This window comes from Rana temporaria, chromosome 1 (assembly GCF_905171775.1).
Source record: "Rana temporaria chromosome 1, aRanTem1.1, whole genome shotgun sequence".
In the NCBI taxonomy this organism is placed as follows: domain Eukaryota; kingdom Metazoa; phylum Chordata; class Amphibia; order Anura; family Ranidae; genus Rana; species Rana temporaria.
This window is the reverse complement of record NC_053489.1, coordinates 178364758-178384007: the sequence shown is the minus strand read 5'-3', so window position 1 is coordinate 178384007 and position 19250 is coordinate 178364758. Positions and strand designations below refer to the sequence as shown.

Sequence of the window (19250 nt, the reverse complement as noted above, 5' to 3'; positions counted from 1 at the left end):
GACAACAGTAAAGTTAGCCCATTTTTTTTTATATTGTGGAAGATAATGTTATGCTGATTTTGTTGCCATTCCACGAGCAGGCACAACTTTGAAGCATGACATGTTACCCTTAAAAATCTCCATAGGCGACGTTTAAAAATTCCACAGGTTGTATGTTTGGAGTTACAGAGGAGATCTAGGGCTAGAATTATTGCTCTCTCTAAGGGTCGCGGTGATACCTCACATGTGTGGTTTGAACACCATTTTCATATGCGGGTGCTGCTCACATATGCGTTTGCTTCTGCGAGAGAGCTTGGCGCAACGGGGCGCTTTAAAAAAAAAAAACATCCCTTGTAATAGAAAAAAGCATGACAGGTCCTCTTAAATATGAGATCTGGGGTAAGAGAGGCCCCAGATGTCATATTTTTACTAAAATGCAAAAAAAAATTATATTTTTATGTCATTTAAAAAATGTCTCTTTAAGAGCGTTTTGACGCCGCTGATAAAAAGTAATCTTGCTGCATATCTGCCACAGAGACCACTTTTATCTGAAAGAGGACCGCCCACTCTTGAAGAGGGTATTGGGTTTATTGTAGCTAGCTGCTACCATAACAACGGTATTTCTCTTCAAAGTAGCGACGTATTCCTGCGGCGGATGGTCTGTAAGTGGTTAATGGAAAACAGGTATACTCTTTACAACACTTTAAAGACAAGATGTAGATACCTGCTAGTGAAATATTCCAATATAATCAAATGTTGTCCTTTGCCAGATGCAAACTTAATCTAATAGTTGTGCCTCTTAAGGCTCGTACACACGGTCGGACATCCAACAAAATTTCCCTTGGATTTTTGACTTAATTGATTTGTCCGATCACACCCATAGCATACACACACTCTGACTTTTTCCTCAACCAACACGAACGTAGTGACGTTTTAACGTACGGCCACGCGATTCAAAGAGGAAGTTCAAGTTTCGTACGTCCCGCATTGCGTTCCATCAGCTACTATATAGTTAGTTTACGTTTCGTGTGAGTGCTTTCCCGATTTCCATTTTCGTGCCTTTTTGCTCGTTACTTTGCGTGCGTTCGCTCGATAACGAGATGTTGCGGAATCCAGCGAGAGAACGGGCTATTTATGGTCTTGGAGTTCTGGCTATTGCTCAAGCCCGGACCAGGACCAGGAAGAGGAGGACTGTTTGGACCAAAAATTGGTTGCTTCATCGGGACCAATTTTCACATATGGCATTGCTGAGGGAGCTGCAGGAAAATAATCCGAATGATTTTCGGAACTATCTTCGGATGTCCGATGCCTGCTTCCAGCGTCTTCTAAACTTGCTGTCCCCATATATTAGCAAGAAGGACACCTGTATGAGGCCTGCTATTCCTGCAGAGCAACGGCTCATAGCCACTTTGCGATATTTGGCGACAGGGAGAAATCTACAGGACATAAAGTTTACTACTGGGATCTCTCCCCAGGCTCTGGGACACATAATTCCGGACACTTGCTGTGCCATTATTCAAGTCCTGCAGAAGGACTATATTCGGGTAAGTTTTTTTCTTTGTTTTCACATTTGATACACTTCATGATTTCTCCAAAATATTTTATTAGTACTTTGTCTTATTTGTATATATTATGTTATTGTCTACCCTCTGGTGTGACAGTCACAAAAACCCAAGTCGGTTGCAACCTGATCCTTCCTTGGTTCACCATATTGGTCCCATGGCAAAGGAGAGAGTTCTTACCACTTGCCAAGCTTTAAGCATTTAACATTATCTACACAAAATGTATTTAATCTGCCACCAGAGGGAGTCATGAAGCATATTATTTGCTCTGCTTCTTAATTGTTATTCCACAAATGTTTTGATATATTTTAGTGTTCTCTTGCCCCTATAATGTATGTTTTCAAAATGCTGATAATATTTTCTGCTCAAGTCTTAACTAATTTTTCTTTGCTTCACTCCACAGTTTCCTTCAAACCGTGAGGAATGGCAGGATGTTGCAGCCCAGTTTGCCAATCAGTGGAATTTTCCCAACTGTGGGGGTGCCATTGATGGCAAACATGTCCGAATTGTTCCTCCACCGGCCTCAGGCTCTTTTTTTTATAATTATAAGGGCTTTAACAGCATAGTTCTGCTTGCTATTGTTTCAGCAAATTATGAGTTTTTATATGTTGATGTCGGTATGAATGGTCGTCATTCTGATGGAGGTGTCATGGCTCATACCGAATTCTATCAGCGTCTTACGTCTGGCACCTTACATTTGCCACCTGCGCAGGACAACGTGGAGGGCCTCAACTTTGTATTTGTGGCAGATGAGGCGTTTGCTCTTGGGGAACATCTTTTGAAGCCCTTTCCAATGAGGAACCTCACTCGTGAGCAACGGATATATAACTACAGACTATCTCGTGCCAGAAGGGTGGTTGAAAACGCCTTTGGCATTTTGTCATGTCGTTTTAGGCTTTTTCTGACTGCCATTCACTTGGCGGAATACAAACTAAATCATGTTGTTTTGTGCTGCTGCATCCTCCATAATTTTCTACGGAGGAATGCTGCTAACTACATAGGTTCCGGGCATACTGATGACCCCTCAGGTGGACGTCCAGCTGAAGATGCAGTGATGCCAGCCCTGCAACAAACTCGACCTGCTGTCTCCTCCCAGAATGCCCGTCTGGTGCGGGAGCAATATATGGAGTATTTTGTGGGTAGAGGGGCAGTGCCTTGGCAGCAAGATGTCCTTTAGTTTTTTGTGAACCTTTATGATGTTCCTTTTGAAAACCTTAAATTCGTTTCCAAGATGCTGTTATGTTTGTTTATTACTATTATTTTACTGATTAATGAAATGTTGCTGTGATTACCATTAAATATTTTAGAACAACCAAATGTTTAATTAGCCTTTCTAAAGTTACAAACAGCTATGTGTATTATTATTATGCCTTTTTGTTTCTGATACACACCTTTTCCATATGCAAATATACTGGTAGTAGTGATCAGATAAATAATAATCCACAAAATGTTTCAAAAAATATATTTGTTCAATCCTGCACAATCCAATGTCACTTTTTGGCAGTTTACAAAATCAAAAAACATTGTTAGTTCAGGAATAACACAATTGTGTATTTTTTGGGTAAAATGCTAAACATGCATCTTTTCAAACTCAGCCCTAGACATAGCAAACTTTTTTACATCAAAATTTTTCCTTTTTCAGCTTTCTTCACGCAACAAATAAAAAATTAGCAATGTAAATGTCTGTCCAGATGCACTTTTGTTCATTCTGTGTTCCATTTTTGGGTGTGGCAAAAATGCATGCACAGTGGTCTCCATGCGCCCCGTGGGTTGTGGTTGGCTGTAGCTCACAACATGTAGTTAGCCTTATCACCGGAAACGGACTACCATGTTGTGAGCTAGAGCCGACCGGAACCATAATGGAGTGCATGTCAAACCCTGTGCCTGCATCTTTGTCGCATACAAAAATGCACACCAAAATGAATGGAACTGCGTCTGATGTGAACTGACCCTTAGCACAGTCTTTACCAACTCTCCTTCTCCTGGTGCAATCCCAGGGTCAGAATGACAAGTTGTTCCACTTTTGGCCTCGATACATTGGGCATTTCTATATGTGCATTTTTGTATGATTTTAAGGTCAAGCCCTTAAAATATAACAAAATGACATTTGTAGGCACCAGGAGAAGAAGAGTGGATAAACACTCAGCTGAGACCCTGAAATCACACATAAAGATAGTCATTTTGTGGTAATGACCTACCATTAACACTTTTTTTTGGAGAAAAAACTCAGATTTTACAAAATGTGCGTAGTGCAAATAGAATTAGTGCAAATTCTTTCAATTATCACAAACTGAGCATGTGCAAACAAGGCTAATTACAAATATTTCCATGATAAAACCTTGAACACGAGGGAACATTTGTAATTATAAAACAACGATAGAAAAAAACTAAAATTTTGCTAACAGGTCGTAATAATCCCGGATTCGTCTCTGAACACCAGTGGCAGCCTCCTTGAGATTTTCCAGCTCTGTCATTGCCTGCAGCATATCAGCACTGATCCGACCAATAGTGCATCCTGGTAGTTGGTGGCCTTGGAAAAAGACAAAAATTTAGTATGTGTTTGATGGTGAAGTGACTGAGGCAATCCCAAAATAAACCAAAATGTTACAATGGGGTCTATTTTCTTGAAATACTTACCTAAACCTAGACACTCAATTAGTCCTAACAACCTTTTTCATCTTCATAATACACCTACACTACTAGTGAATGTACAGATAATACTCTGTAAATCTTGGGCCAGGTGCATATCCATGTGTCTTCAAATGCATCTACCTAAACACCACTGCCACCTCTCCCTTCTACATGCTCAAATTTTGAATACACTAAATAATTTGCTATTGTGGTGTAGGCGTGTGTGGTGTGGACCTAGAAAAAAAAAACAGGTGTTGATTTTGCAAGGCACATGTTCCAAAAACTTACTGTGGCAAACAACAACCTCCGAAGGCTCATCTTGCATTTCTTGCACTCCTTCACCCTCAGCATATCTGGTGTCTGGGGATGTGCTGTCGACTGGTGGCTCTTTGCTGGGTCCGGCACTATCCTCCAAATCCTGCAAAGGTTGGTGTTGAGCACACTCACAATCCTCTAAAATGAAAGAATAAATCATCTATGAATCGTTGCCAAAATTACATTATATTAACATAATCACATGTGCTGCTTTTAAAGTCCACCAACCTTGCCCTGGTGAACCAGTTTGCGCCACACTAGTGTACTACACTATGCATTATTACAATAAACGCTATGCTAGGGAACAGGAGTATGATGTCATATAAAATCGATGAAGACATGTCTATATCTAGGCCACATTAAACAACTCAGGCAGATGGCACCCATCACTCTTGTTTGCTATGGCAATATGGTTTATATGATGTGAAATCTAGCAGGCGTGACTCTGTGTGACTCTGATCCCCAGGGACTCTCCTCTACCCATCTCTACCCTGTAAATGCGTCATTAATGGTCAGTGATGAGCCACGCATCTAACATAAAGTGTAATGTACCCCTTAAGTTCAGTCCTGACACCATGGCGTTTGTCCTATCTCTAAACACCCCTGTCACTGGCAAAAGCACATAAGCATTTTTCTTAACTTACGTTTTGGGGCAGATTTGGGGCCTGTTGTCTCCCCTGTTCTCTCCCCTGTTGGAGCCCGGCCAAGGGAAGCCTCCCTTTGTCCCCTGTGGTGTCTTTCTCTGTGCCTTTGTCCTGTTGAAAAAATTAGAATACAGTATATTAAGGATTTGCCAAAAGTAGCCAAGACATAATAAAAACTTTACAATTGTAATGAACTGCTTTTAAACTTCCATTAACTTCTTCTGTAGGCCCCACCAGAAAACTAAATCATTAAATTTCATCCATCTATAATGTACAGACAAATAATTCTCAAATTACATGTACTTACTTCTTTTGATAATGGTGCGGTGAATGGCTTCTAAATTTTCTTGCTCTCTGTGCTTCAAATCTGACCATCGTTTGCGGATTTGGTCTTTCGTTCGTTGGATACCATAATCTCCTTCCAATACCGCGAGGACCTTCTCCAGAACCCAGTCTTTATGGCTGTTGGGCCTATCATAATTTTCAAGTTTACAATCGTAATCGTACTTTTCAAAGATGCGAACCATCTCCACCATCTCCCCCTTGCTCATGGGGGTGGCCTTGTGTTTTCTATAAACGCCTCCACTGCGGGGCCTATTCGTTTTCGTGGGTTCCGCCATCACATTCTCCCTCACACATCCCAGAATGTCGCATGAAGAAAAAGGATTGTGGTCCCGCCCCAGCGTCATGACGCACGTAGAGCGTTGCTTCACGCATGCGTAGGCTATATAAATCAAGAACGAGCGCTCGATGTCACGGACGCATGCACGAACCTAACGGAACGACTCTACGTGCAGCCGAAGGTCTACGCGGAACGAAGGTAGGTGAATACATTGGGACACTAGTGGTTACTGCATGATTTAGCTTAGAGCAAACAGAGATTGTATAAGCAGGTTAGGAAGTTACAGCAAGCACTTATTGGTCGTATTGTATCCTTTATTGCAGATATCTCATCCAAATAATGCCGAAAGCAAAGGGTGGAAAGCTTAATTCCAAAGCATTCATCACTGCTTTTATTGATCTCTATAGATCACACACATGTCTGTGGCAGGTCACCAATAAAGACTTTTTTTTTAAGAGGGAGCTCAAGAAGATTGAGTGTTCAAAAAGATCGGGAGCGGCAGCAGATGATGTTTATGTGCCCAAGCTATGGTACTTCAGCAGCCTGATGTTTTTAAAGGACCAAACAGAGCCAAGAAAACATCTGTCCACACTTGCATCCGCATCAGCAGAGGCCACAGATACTGAGGCTGAACCAACTCAGGATGAGGAGGAGGAGGAGGAGGAGGAGGAGGAGGAGCTCAGCTTGACACAGGTATAGTATTCCTGAAAATATGTGCATTCAGATATACTATGATCAGTGGCGTTGCTAGGGGGGTGACATGACCAGAGGTGTAGGGTGCTGGGTAATGTAAAGGGGTCCAGACGTGCAGTTGTGGAGAGGGGTACGCAGTAGTAAAAAAATGATATTGAAGGATGCAGAGGTATGCAGGGGGCACAGTGGGGTGTTTGTACATTTTAACGTGTGGGGGGGGGGGGGCCAGATATTGGATCTGCCCCGGGTGCCAAATGCTCTAGGTACGCCCCTGACTATGATGTTAATGTGTTGTTATGATGGCAAGAAAATAAAATGATGCTCCTTTTTCAGACACAGGACGTTGCCAGCCAAGAAGAGGCTGGGCCCAGCAGACAGTCCACACAATGTAGAATCCCTACACTGAACCCTCCTAGGAAAAGGGCCAAGAAGAGGCAACATCTGGATGATGCCACGGCTGAATTTCTAAGTAGGGCCACATCGGTCATCACCACAGCACCCGATAGTGCAGAAGGGTTTGGCTGTTTTATAGCAAACAAACTACGGGAAATTGATGCCGATCAAAGGGAGCTATGTGAGGGGATCATGGTCCAGCTCCTTAGCAAGGCCAGGAAACGGGAGCTAACCCCTATTTCACATGTCTGTGATATAGATCACACACCTCCAGCCAATGTACAACAGGCCTACCAACAACAGACAAGCTTCCAAGCACACCCAGCCTACCCACACCAGCCAACCTACCCACACCAGCCAGCCTACCCACACCAGCCAACCTACCCACCCCAGCCAACCTACCCACACCAGCCAACCTACCCACCCCAGCAAGCCGAGCCACACCAGCCAACCTACCCACCCCAGCAATCCCACCCACCCCAGCAAGCCGAGCCACACCAGCCAACCTACCCACCCCAGCCAACCTACCCACCCCAGCCAACCTACCCACCCCAGCAATCCCACCCACCCCAGCAAGCCGAGCCACACCAGCCAAACTACCCACCCCAGCCAACCTACCCACCCCAGCAAGCCCACCCACCCCAGCAAGCCGAGCCACACCAGCCAACCTACCCACCCCAGCCAACCTACCCACCCCAGCAAGCCCACCCACCCCAGCAAGCCAACCCACCCCAGCAAGCCAACCCACCACAGCAGCATGGGGGTCAGTGGCCAACTCAGAGCCCCGATTTTAGGGGATACTAATTTATATTTAAATATCTATGATTTTGAACATATTTTTGCTATTATTTGTAGTTGAGTATGTTTTGTTTGGTTTGGCTTAAGAAAAAATGCTCGAATTATGGCATAAAATCTTTATTTTTTAGATATTATTGTTTTTTGTATTGTGGTGTGAGTGTTAAAAATTATAACGCTTCAGCTGATGAGGTGTGAAGTGTGGAGAGTGTTGGCCAGTTTGGTATGCTGAAATATCAGCCTGTTGAAGTACCACAGCCTGGGCACAAATATGTCTGCTGCTGCTGCTCCCCATCTTTTGGAGACCACAATCTTCTTGGGCTCCTTATATTTTAGTTAATGCTCAGGTCCCCAAGTTTAGAGATTATAACCGAATTTATGTATGCCCTGGGGTACAGAGGCTTTGCCAAGTCAACCAGTTATTCAATTGCTGCCTTCCTGTTGTTTTGTATTTGGATCTGTTATTATTTTTCCCATTTTTTGCTAAATAAAATGATGATGCTAAAAACTTGTGCATTATGTGTGGAAAGTCAAATGTAAGTTTGTGAGTAGGCAGGCCCTTTGCTAAAATTGAAGGGACATAAATAGGGTAGTTATTACTTTGCCCAGCATAAAGAATTGGGGATATTTATTGGTTTTGCATTTCAAATAAATAAGAAAAAAAAGGCTGGATTCATATCCAGAAAATACACTAAAATCCAAAGTAAATACATTTGTTTTTAATCCGTCCGTATCACCAGTTGAGCAGATGTACATATTAGGACATTCTAAAGAAAAATAGAATATGCGCTGCTATTTGAGATTTCGAAACTTGCCGCGTGACGAATGAGCATTTTCAAATACGAACGCTAGTTTTACTAGACAGCTGGCTTCCGGGTGCTCTTTATTTCGGGGCATGCGCATTTAGCTTTTTTTGAAAAATCCGATGGTTTTCTGTACACACGGTCGCACTTTGCACAATCGGACTTTTCAGAACAGAAAGTTGGTCCGTTCACAGACCCAACTTTTTGTCCGATTGAAGCCAAAAAAGTTGGTCCGATGGAACGTACACACGGTCGGAGAAATTAGAAAAGTGCCGGATTTTGAAGTTGGTTGGCCGAAAATCCGACCGTGTGTACGGGGCTTAACACTTACAACTTTTGAGTTGTCTTGCCAGGTAAGTGGTCCTTTGAGGCGACGAATATCTATGCCTCCCTCACTAAACCAAATTCAAAACTCACCTATATGAACCAATGGCAAAAGGACCTGAATCTTACTTTTGACCCGTCTGAGTGGCAGGATATTGCTTACTCTTTATCTAAAGTCTCCATCAATACCACGCCAATTGAAGCCAACTATAAAACACATTTGCATTGGTACCTGGTCCCTATTCAGGTGGCTAAAATGCATCTGTTTACAACGCTGTGGTCAGTTGGGGACAATGCATCATATCTGGTGGCAGTGCCCCCTGGTGCCTAGGTTTTGGATTTGGATATTTAATCTAATAAGTTTGGTGGTGAACATCCGTAGGTCCCCAGAGGTTGCCCTGTTCCATAAACTACCCGATGAAGTGCTCAGGAAATGAGTAAAACTAATCACATTTTAGCGGCAAGGATTACTGTTGCTCGGCATTGGAAACAGTTGGTTATTCCTCTGGATTGTGTTAAATATAAAGTTAACTGGATTATGATTACGGACAAACTCACTCACATACTCCATAATAACTAAAAAAAAATTGATAAACTATGGGACCCATGGATCTGTCACATTTCGGTTCCCCAATGAGCTCTGGGTTGACCTTCTTTTATTATTTTTTCCTGTCTTCTACCCCCCCCCTCCTTTTATGTTGTTTGAATCCAATATATATTGGGTTGTCTTTAGAGCTTTATTAAGTTTTGATTTTGAGTACATTCTCAGGAATTGGTACGAAGGTCCCCCGTTACCCCTTATCCACTATTCCCCCTACACCCCCACCCTTTCCCCGCTTATATCTCCGTACCATACACAAGTTCCTGCACTCTACTGCACATGGTTACAATTCTGACTATTGATTAGAATTGTTCTTTAGTAGATAAGGTATATGTTTACTACTTCCTGATATTGTCTGTTGGGCTTTCTAATCTCTGAAGGTTTATCTTAGAAAATCACATGATTATTGAGTGTTTCCTTATATTCATGGGCCGTGTTATTTTTGTTTATGCATGTTTTATGTATTTGTGTATTTGTCATAGTGAAACTCCAAGAATTGGCCTCTGTTTACATGCTACTTTTGGTATTACTAGGTTTTTTCAATAAAACATTGAAATATAAAAAATCTGCTGATATTAAAACAGAGGCAATATAGTTATCTTCTGTCACAAATGACCCCCCTGCCTGTTAGCGGTAATGCAATCTGAGCCATGCATGAGCATATCAGACTGCATTTACGGCCCACTCTCTGTGCCACAGCAAAAGTCACTAGTTCGAACAACTTGGTTACATTCAGCCTGCCCATACATGGTTCGCATCTCAGCCAGTTCAGCAGGAACCGTCTATGGCCAGCTTAATTAGCCATTAGCCATCAACAAGGGTGGGATGCAGAAAAAGTAAGGTTTCATTCACAGCTGCAGCTAACAGAAACTTTAATACAAGAGTAACAGGATAAGAATGATAGCTTCACTGCACAGTGAGCCATAAAGGTATGAGTGGAGGACCGTGTCAGGGACAAGGAGATGGCCTAAATCTCTAACAAAGCCAGAGCTTGTGAGTAATCTTGAAGTATGCTGACATCCAGCGAATGGAACTGGTCATCCTTAGTAGTAACAATTTTTTATTTATTTTTGGATAGTATGACAGCATAGGTAAATGAATACTAGAACTGGGCAGACCATCAAAAATGGTCCTCTATAGCCTATGGTCCTGATCTCTGCAAACTTCATGGCTGGAGGTGATAGCCATTAAAGAGACTGTCTTCATGAATCACTGTTACTCTAATTGGCTGAAAGTGATCATAGCTGCAGCTGGCAAGGAAATTTAGGGCAAGTGGTAAATCCCACTTTGGGAATCTTAGCTTGCTCTGGGATCTAAGATGCAGCACCCCATTAAGGAATAGGATGATAAAGGGGTTACTTACCCACAAGACATTGGAGAAGGCCTGGAGTGCTAAGGTTTGCACTATAAGAGAGCTGAGGCTCAGCCCAATTTCCAGGCTGATCTGTAAGAAGTCCAGAATGTAGTAGGCCTGAGAACTGAAACAAGAGCAGCCAGAACCAGTCATAACTGGATGCACTCCACTCAAATCCTGTTGTAAACTACAGTAAAACTTTGGTTTGAGAGTAACTTGGGTTAAGAGCGTTTTGCAAGACAAGCAAAATGTTTTAAAAAATGTTGACTTGATATACAAGTGATGTCTTGATATACAAGTAGCGTCACGTCACGTCACAACTGAGTATAAAAGAGAGGCGCCTCCAAATGTAGCAATATGGTTACAGTTAATGAAGGTACAACATTTAGCAACTCATATGGTTGATGATTAAAACAGGCACATCTAAGTATGCAGGCATCAGGGGTAAAGTTGTCCACATAGACCATCCTCCTCACCGCCATCAACGTTGTCCCTTTCACAATGCACTCCACGAGTGGTTCAATCGCTCTAATGCAGGATAGTCTTCCCAGTCACGATTGCAGACTGACAGCGGTGAGAGCCGGGAGGGTGGGGGATGGTCTGTGTGGACAGCTTTAACCAGGATGCCTGCATACTTAAATGCGCCTCTTTTAATCATCAACCATGTGAGTTGCTAAATGTACCTTCATTAAATGTAACCATATTGCTACACTTAGCTGCTCCTCTCTTCTCTTCTATACTCTGTAGCTCCTGCTGGATTTTGCCTCAAATCCCCTTGTGGAGGCTGCCATTTGTGGATGGACATTTTATGGTTACACAACCTATCACATTGCTATGATCTTTTTATATGGACTTTAAACTGAAGGACTTGGAAACTCAAATGATTTGTTCCATAAGCATTTATTTATAATATTTCTTATGGGAAAATTTGCTTTGATATACAAGTGCTTTGCATTACAAGCATGTTTCTGGAACAAATTATGCTCGCAATTCAAGGTTTTACTGTATATTAGTGTACCATCTTCCTGGAGTATAGATATCAACTCAGAGAAACAATAACTGGAGGAGTGATGAACAAGGTTGGATTATTGCACCCTGCATCAAAAATCTCATCTGAGAGATAGAGGGACTGGGTTCCATTAACTAAGTTTGAAGCAGAAGATAACACCAAAGCCTGCAATGGTTGTTCTGTTGTTTTTAACAGTAGTTAACAATCTAAATATGGTGAGGACTGAAGGGAAAGTTTACAGCTTAGGAAACCTCTCCGGATCAGTCAAATCATCCACTTCCAGGACTTGCTGGCCTATTCCTCTGATGAAAACACTCCATATACTAATTGTAAGGAAATGTGAACAGAGGTATCTCTAGAATCCTGTGCAGAGAATCAACTTGAAGGAGCCAAGATCTAGAGACCATTTATTGTTCAATAATTGTTCTTAATCCTTGGGATGTACTGAAGGTTAATGCAATGTTGGAAAGATTCCTCTCTGCCTAGGCCATGATCAACTCTACCTCTGTCAATAGACTAAGGCTGCCTCTTTATGTAATACATTACTCTCTGAGGAGGGTTGATTGGCCTGAGAAGTCTCTGAGACCAGCTAACTGGTTCTAAAAGGTTCTAAAAGAAAAGGGATGTCGGTAGAGTAAATTAACCCTGTACAAGGTGAATGCAAATGGTAACAACTCTTTGGAGTACCATGACTTCATGCTTAATGAATTGTGACAACCTGTTTGTCCTTGTCATTTTCATCCCTGTCGAGATTAGTCCATGGCAGTAGTACAAAGAAATACAAATCAGTGCAGAGTGCAATAAGAAAGTGTAAAGTACAGTCCAAGCACAATGCAAAAACATGTGCTGTAATAGGATGTTACATGGCTGGGAGGGTCTATAGTCCGTGAAGTTACTAAACAGAAATTGCAGACTGTCAGACATGAGACATATTACAATAGTATCGAGCAGGAAGGTTTCCTAGTACAATTGTTAGGAAACACTCGCCTATTAAATCGCCTTGGGATGGAAAGAATTGGAAAGGAGAAGAAAATTGAAAGTGGAAGAATGGACAAAGAGGAGGGATAAAGGTCTGGTCAGGCATCTATCTATCCGGGAGTTTCAACATATTATAGTTACAGGATAGTAATATGTGTTTTAAAATTCTAATAGGCTTCAGAGAAGGAGTAAAGGATCCACACCTACCACTGGAAGAGGAATTTATCTTGTGTATCAGAATCCAGGGCCAGAAGCTCCTCCATCCTCATATTCCCTGACTACGTAAAGCAAGATTCATACAGTCATTCTCAACACCATCTTATTTTTCGGAAGAGTCTAAAGAGGGTTGATTGACCTGAGATTCCTCTAAAATCAATAGACTGGTTCCAGAAGGAAAACTGGACATTGCCAGAGTAGATGACCCCTCCAAAGGAAGAGTGCTGCCATGGAGTTAGTCAGGAAAATCCCACTAATGGCCAGTGGAATGCCTGGTACACTCATCAAAACAGTATATTAAGGTGCTGCTGGCAGCTATTGCGAATGTTGCTGGGGAATGAGAGTGATGTTATCTCAGCACAGCGTAGAGCACCTTGCAAAGTTTTTCTGAGGACTGCAGTATGTGGCATGTACAGCTCACAAGGTAGTCTAAAATTTTAAAGAAAGTTATTTTCCTGACTTTAATTCTGCTTTATATCTTCTCAGCCAAACTTGATCTTTCATATGAAAGACATGCTTTCAATTTTTTTTGTAGATATGTGTCATCATAGTTACCTTGTTATTTCATCTAGGTATTTCAAAAGTAATGCATACTGAAGTGCATTTAAATCCTGAAGAATTTATTAACTTCCAAATTGGAATGGATTCTGAAGTAACATTTTGCTTAAAGGAACTTAGGGTAAGTACAAGGAGGTGGAGGGATTAAAAATTGTTCCATTTGTTCAATAAATGTAAACTGAATTTTATATTGTAGCAATAAATACAATTGCATAATGTAAAGGCTTGGTTTTGAAGGAGATGTATTGCTATAGCCAGTGCCAATCCTGACCTCCCTGGGGCCCTAAGCAAAATGACATGGCACATTAAAAATAAGAAGCAGGGGGCGCTGACGACAGTGACATGTCACATTAAAGAAAGTTGAGAAGCGGGGGTAGGGGGTGTTCTGCTGTTGGAAATGACATCTTACATTAAATTGAGAAGCAGGGGGTGCTGACTTCTTACCTCTTCTCCCATGCAGCCAGCGAGTTGAGAAGTGGGGTGAGGGGGCGAAAATGACTTCTCACCAGGCGGGGCCTCTAGTAATTTGGGGGGCCCTTCGCAGCTTTGCGGGTCCCTAAGCGGCTTGCATAGTGAGCCTATAGGGCGGATCGGCCCTGGCTATAGCCATAGTTGCTAGATCTCATGTGCATGTAAAAAGAAAAAAAATACACAAGCAACATAACTAGTTCTTAGAAATGTCATTCACCAGCTGCTGCCTACACAATATGGTGCATCAAACAAATATCTGGGCAGACACATAACTGGACTTACATTATATTTATTGTGGGTATATTTAGTTACTTAAGTAAGCATCATTCAACTCATTTGTAGGCACCTCAAGGGATTTCTTAGATGACTGTTGTATAACATTTGATGGAACAAAAACAAAAAAACACTCGCTGGAGATCATTTGATATTGGGTCATTTTTATTTTGTATCTTCATATTGTTGCAGTTACACAGGGTATGGTCTGAGAAGATGTTGGAGAGGAGGTGCATCAGAATTTCACATGAAGCATTATTTGCTTAACTTTATTTTAGCCATATTACATATATATTTCTCAGGGGCTGAATGAGAGAAAATGAATAGAATCCTCCATTCACGCTAAACAGCTTTCCAGTTATTGTATTCAGACAGCCAGCAACTAAGGCTGTTTGAATACCTGAATACCTTGAATAGCATTGACTGCACTTGATTGGATGTAGTCACTGTTTGGCTGACAATTTTCCACACCGCTCCTTCGATTGTTCAATTGAAGTTTGTCAAGCCAAATGCTGCAACAAGGACACCCACAGCTTGAAATTTGGCCAATTCACCAGGAATCGGTCAAAATTCAAGTTGTGCAAGGACTCACTCTTTTGGGGTGGATTATCATGTTGGCCAGGGCTCATAATACAATACTGCACAGAACTGTGCTGATGTTATAACATTAGTGCTGCTCTCTGCACTATTGATGGCCAAGTTCCACTGCCAGAAACAGAAGAGAAATAATACCCTAGGACTTCATGTGTCCATCCAGAAGACCTCAGCTTAAAAAGGTACGTATAAAGGGAATTTTCAAAATTAGCAAAAAAATTTAGTTTTGCTTTAACAAAAATAATGCTCTGCTTTATCTAGTCATGCTGCAGTGTACCCTCACATGCTCTGTCACATTTTTCCACTGGATCTTATTAATAAAACAAGCAGTATATTATAAAAAAGCAAAAGCTGTGTACACACTAATTTATGTTGCTTTTTTTCTAGGGATTCTTGTCCTTTGCAGAGGCAACCAGTGCTCTGATTATGGTTCACTTTAACAAGCCTGGAGAGTAGGTGTATAAATATTTACGATCAATGCACGTTATATAAAGTCCTTAAGAATCCCTCAAAAACTCTTTCTGGGAAACATTCGAGTCATTTTACAGAGACATTTACGTTATTTGACCATCATAAAATCTCTCATTAAAATGCTTAATTCACAGACATAATGATCAAATTGGTGTGGAATTGGTATTTTTTCACATAGAGGTAAAATGTATTTAAACCCTAGAATTATATGTCATCAATTAATGACATATCTGTACATAATGATCTTATTTTTCCTTTCCCTAATTTTGACCTGGGGATCCTTCCTGTTTTATCCTACAATGGCACCTCCTGACCTAGAGTGACTACACTGCCTGAATGGCTCACAGGAGCAATATTGTCCCACTAGAAATGCTTGCTTCTCGTGGGTATAGTAAGCTATTGCGCCAAAGTTTAGTGTGACAGTATGTTCAGTCTGTCATAGAATGAGGTGTGCCTATAGCGTAATTTTTACTTTCTCCATTGCTCACCTCCAGTGACTTACAGCAGTTACCTTGTAAGGTCTATTGCTGTCAATTCTAAAATAATGGCGCAAAGCAACTTGTGCCAGATGCCTACCACAATGCCTGTGGACGCATTGCTCATCTGCACAAAGTATGTATGAAGCTGTTCTGCAAGGTGTTATATATAGTTGGGTTCAGTTTCAAGCGGAGAGCTCGCAGAGAGGTATTCCAAGTGTCAAGTAGGTTTAAGGGCTTTCTGCCCATGTTTATTGGTCAGTGTTTCAACACAACCCAAAGCAAAAGCCAACAAACGTTTTAGGACTCCTGGCTAGTAGCAAGAACTCATTGGGTCTCCTTCAGACCTGCAAACATGTTTCATTACAGCTTGCGTGCATCCTTTTACAACAACCAACTAATTAACCCAGAGAAATTACAAATGATAACCTAGGTTGGAAATCCAGGGTGTGGCCAGTGCTTAACCTCCTACATCCTGCTACAAACTTTTACCGCAATCCATTTATCTCATGAACCACAAAATCATACAGTGCCTTGAAAAAATATTCACAACCCTTGAAATTTTTTGATAGACCAAGACAAAGTGGCACGTAATTGTGAAGTGGAAGGAAAATTATAAATGGTTTTAATTTTTTTTTTACAAATAAATATCTGAAAAGTGTCAATACTTTGTAGAACCACCTTTCGCTGCAATTACAGCTACAAGTCTTTTGTCACGATCAGGCGTCGGGCTTGAAGGCCAGTAGCTATAGCAGTTGAAGGACTATCACTGACCAGCAAGATAGGTACACAGGCCTGGCAGATGACACATGCTCACCTGAGGTGCGGAGTCTAAGCGATAACCGGTGTTCACCAGAGCTCCTGATGGTGGAGATGAATTTTGCTGCGTGTTAGCACCAGGTCACGGTCCTCAGGATCGCCCCACCAGGAGGTGAGCAAGCCGGTGGCCAGTAGCGGATAAGCAGATAAGTGTAAAACAGCAGCGTGGTCAATAAACAAGCCAAGAGGTCAATCACGAGTGGTTGCAGGTTGGGATCAGGCAGTAGAGTAGTCAAGGAAGAAGCCAAGGGTCAATCAAGAGTGGTAGCAAATACAGATGGCAGCTGGGCAGACAAATAGCAAGGCACTGGCTGGCAAAGCACATTAACCTGGCCAAGAGGAAGTGCTGAGACAAGGCTTATATAGGAAGTTCATGGGAGGAGCAAGGGGTTCAAGGTTCAGCTGCAATCAAGATACCAACCAGAGTAGTCTAAAGCCTCGTACACACAATCAGTCCATCCGATGAGAACGGTCTGAAGGACCGTTGTCATCGGTTAACCGATGAAGCTGACTGATGGTCCGTCGTGCCTACACATACGTGTCAGAACGCGGTGACGTAAAACCAAACAACGTGCTAAAAAAACAAAGTTCAATGCTTCCAAGCATGCGTCGACTTGATTCTGGGAGATACATACTCTTAGTTCTGATATTTTAGACGATTTTTATGAGTTTTATAGGGAGTTATATTCCTCCAGAACCAAGAATGCAGACTCGGAGATGGCTTCGTTTTTACGGGGTTGCCCCATTCCCCAACTGGCTGAGGAGGATAGGGAGATGTTAAATCTCCCTATCACATTGGCAGAATTGAGGGAAGCGCTGGAAGGGTCTGCGCATCATAAATCTCCAGGTCCAGACGGACTACCAGTGGAGGTATACTCTCAATATGGAGAGGTTATATTGCAGCCCTTGTTGGAAGCACTATCTGAAGCAGTGGAAAAGGGAACTCTACCTGACAGTATGCAGGAGGCTATAATTATATTACTTCCTAAACCAGGCAAAGATAAGATGTCTCGAGATTGCTGTTCGCCCTGGCAGTTGAGCCATTGGCGATTCTGCTTAGAAATACATCGGAGGTGGTCGGGTTTTGCAGGGGCCAGAGGGAGGAAAAAATGTCCCTATATGCAGATGATATACTTATATATTTAGGTGATACGGCAGCATCGCTGCGAACAGCAATGGGGATAATAGGAGAATTTGGAAGCTTCTCTGGGTTTAATATAAACTGGTCCCAATATTAATGCCTATATATCCATTGAGGGGGCAGGTACCTGTGGAAGCAGGGCAGATTACTATATCAAGTAGTTTTTGCTATCTGGGTGTGGTGGTTTCCCCGGACACGGCTGAATATCTTCAGCTGAACCTGGGTCCACTACTGGCAAAGAGAGAAATGCGATAGTTGGTGCAAACTCCCTTTATCAGTGGTAGGGAGAGCTAACCTAATTAAAATGGTTTGGGCTCCACAACTCTTATACATCTTCCATAATTCACCGATATGGATATCGAATAAATGGTTTAAAAAAATTGATACACAGATGCGGGAGTTGATATGGAAGAAAATAGTAGCCAGGATTAGCTTAACCACTTTACAATATGGGAAAGATAGGGGGGGGGTTGGCGGTACCTCACCCCAAAATGTACTTCTTAGCTTCTCCGATACAACAGCTGGCGGGTTGGGGACGGGAAGAAAGAGAGGACCCAAATAGAAATATGGTAATCGGAACAGCTCCCACACTGAAGGCAGCCTCCCATCTTGAGATGGGCTTGCCCAGTTTGCCACAGGCAGCACCCACAGGAACCCTCCTTAGAAAGGTATGGGGGGAGCTACGGAAGACGGTGGGGACAGAGGGGGTGTTACCATTCACTCCAATATGGAACAATCCTAGATATGTAGAGCTACAGGATTTGGAAGGCTTTACCTCCTGGAAAAAGAAGGGAATTTGGTTCTTTGCACAGCTGTACGAGGGTGGGGTACTGAAAACGTACGAGCAGCTGTGTAGAGAATACCAATTAGCCCCACGGGGCTTCTATCAGTATCTCCAGCTCCGGCATGCTCTACAGAAACAACAACAAACACGATCATTGGTGGTGACTTTACCGTCACCTTTGATGACGACGGTTCTGCAAGCAGAAGCTAGGAGAGGACTGATAACAAAAATATATGAGGGACTGTTAGCAACAATTCAGAGTCATGCCTCCCTTAGAAGACGTAGGAAGTGGGTGGAAGACATTGGGGAGATAGATGGAGATGAGTGGGAGAGGGCGCTTGAATCTGTTCCGGCGGTATCTGTCTCAGCGTCGCACAAATTGTCGCAACTCTTCATCCTACACAGGGCTTATAGAACAGCGCCACAACTACATAGATGGGGAAGAAGGGATACCTCTATGTGCCCAAAATGTAAGGTTCAGCAGGGGGATTTCATACACCTGATTTGGAGATGCCCAAAGCTTCACAGGTACTGGGAGGAAGTATCACAGTGTATCACCAGAGTGGCACAGGTACCAGTCCCATTGGACCCTTTGGTATACTTGTTAGGGGCCATTGACCCTGGAGAGTTTACAAAAGGAAAGTATTATATGGTAACAAGACTGTTGTATTTGGCAAGAAAACTCATTTCACGTTATTGGATGGCTCCAGGGGTCCCCACAGGGAAGCAATGGATTGCATATGT

At 42.4% G+C, this 19250-nt stretch overlaps 1 protein-coding gene across 1 annotated transcript in view; it reads left to right on the top strand.

The window, feature by feature from the left end:
* RAD9B (RAD9 checkpoint clamp component B) overlaps positions 1-19250 on the top strand; it is an 87765-nt gene that overhangs the window by 37610 nt on the left and 30905 nt on the right. The window contains exons 7-8 of the mRNA XM_040353669.1: positions 13492-13598; positions 15203-15267. Of these exons, the coding sequence (XP_040209603.1) occupies positions 13492-13598; positions 15203-15267 (172 nt within the window). The remainder of the gene's footprint in view (positions 1-13491; positions 13599-15202; positions 15268-19250) is intronic.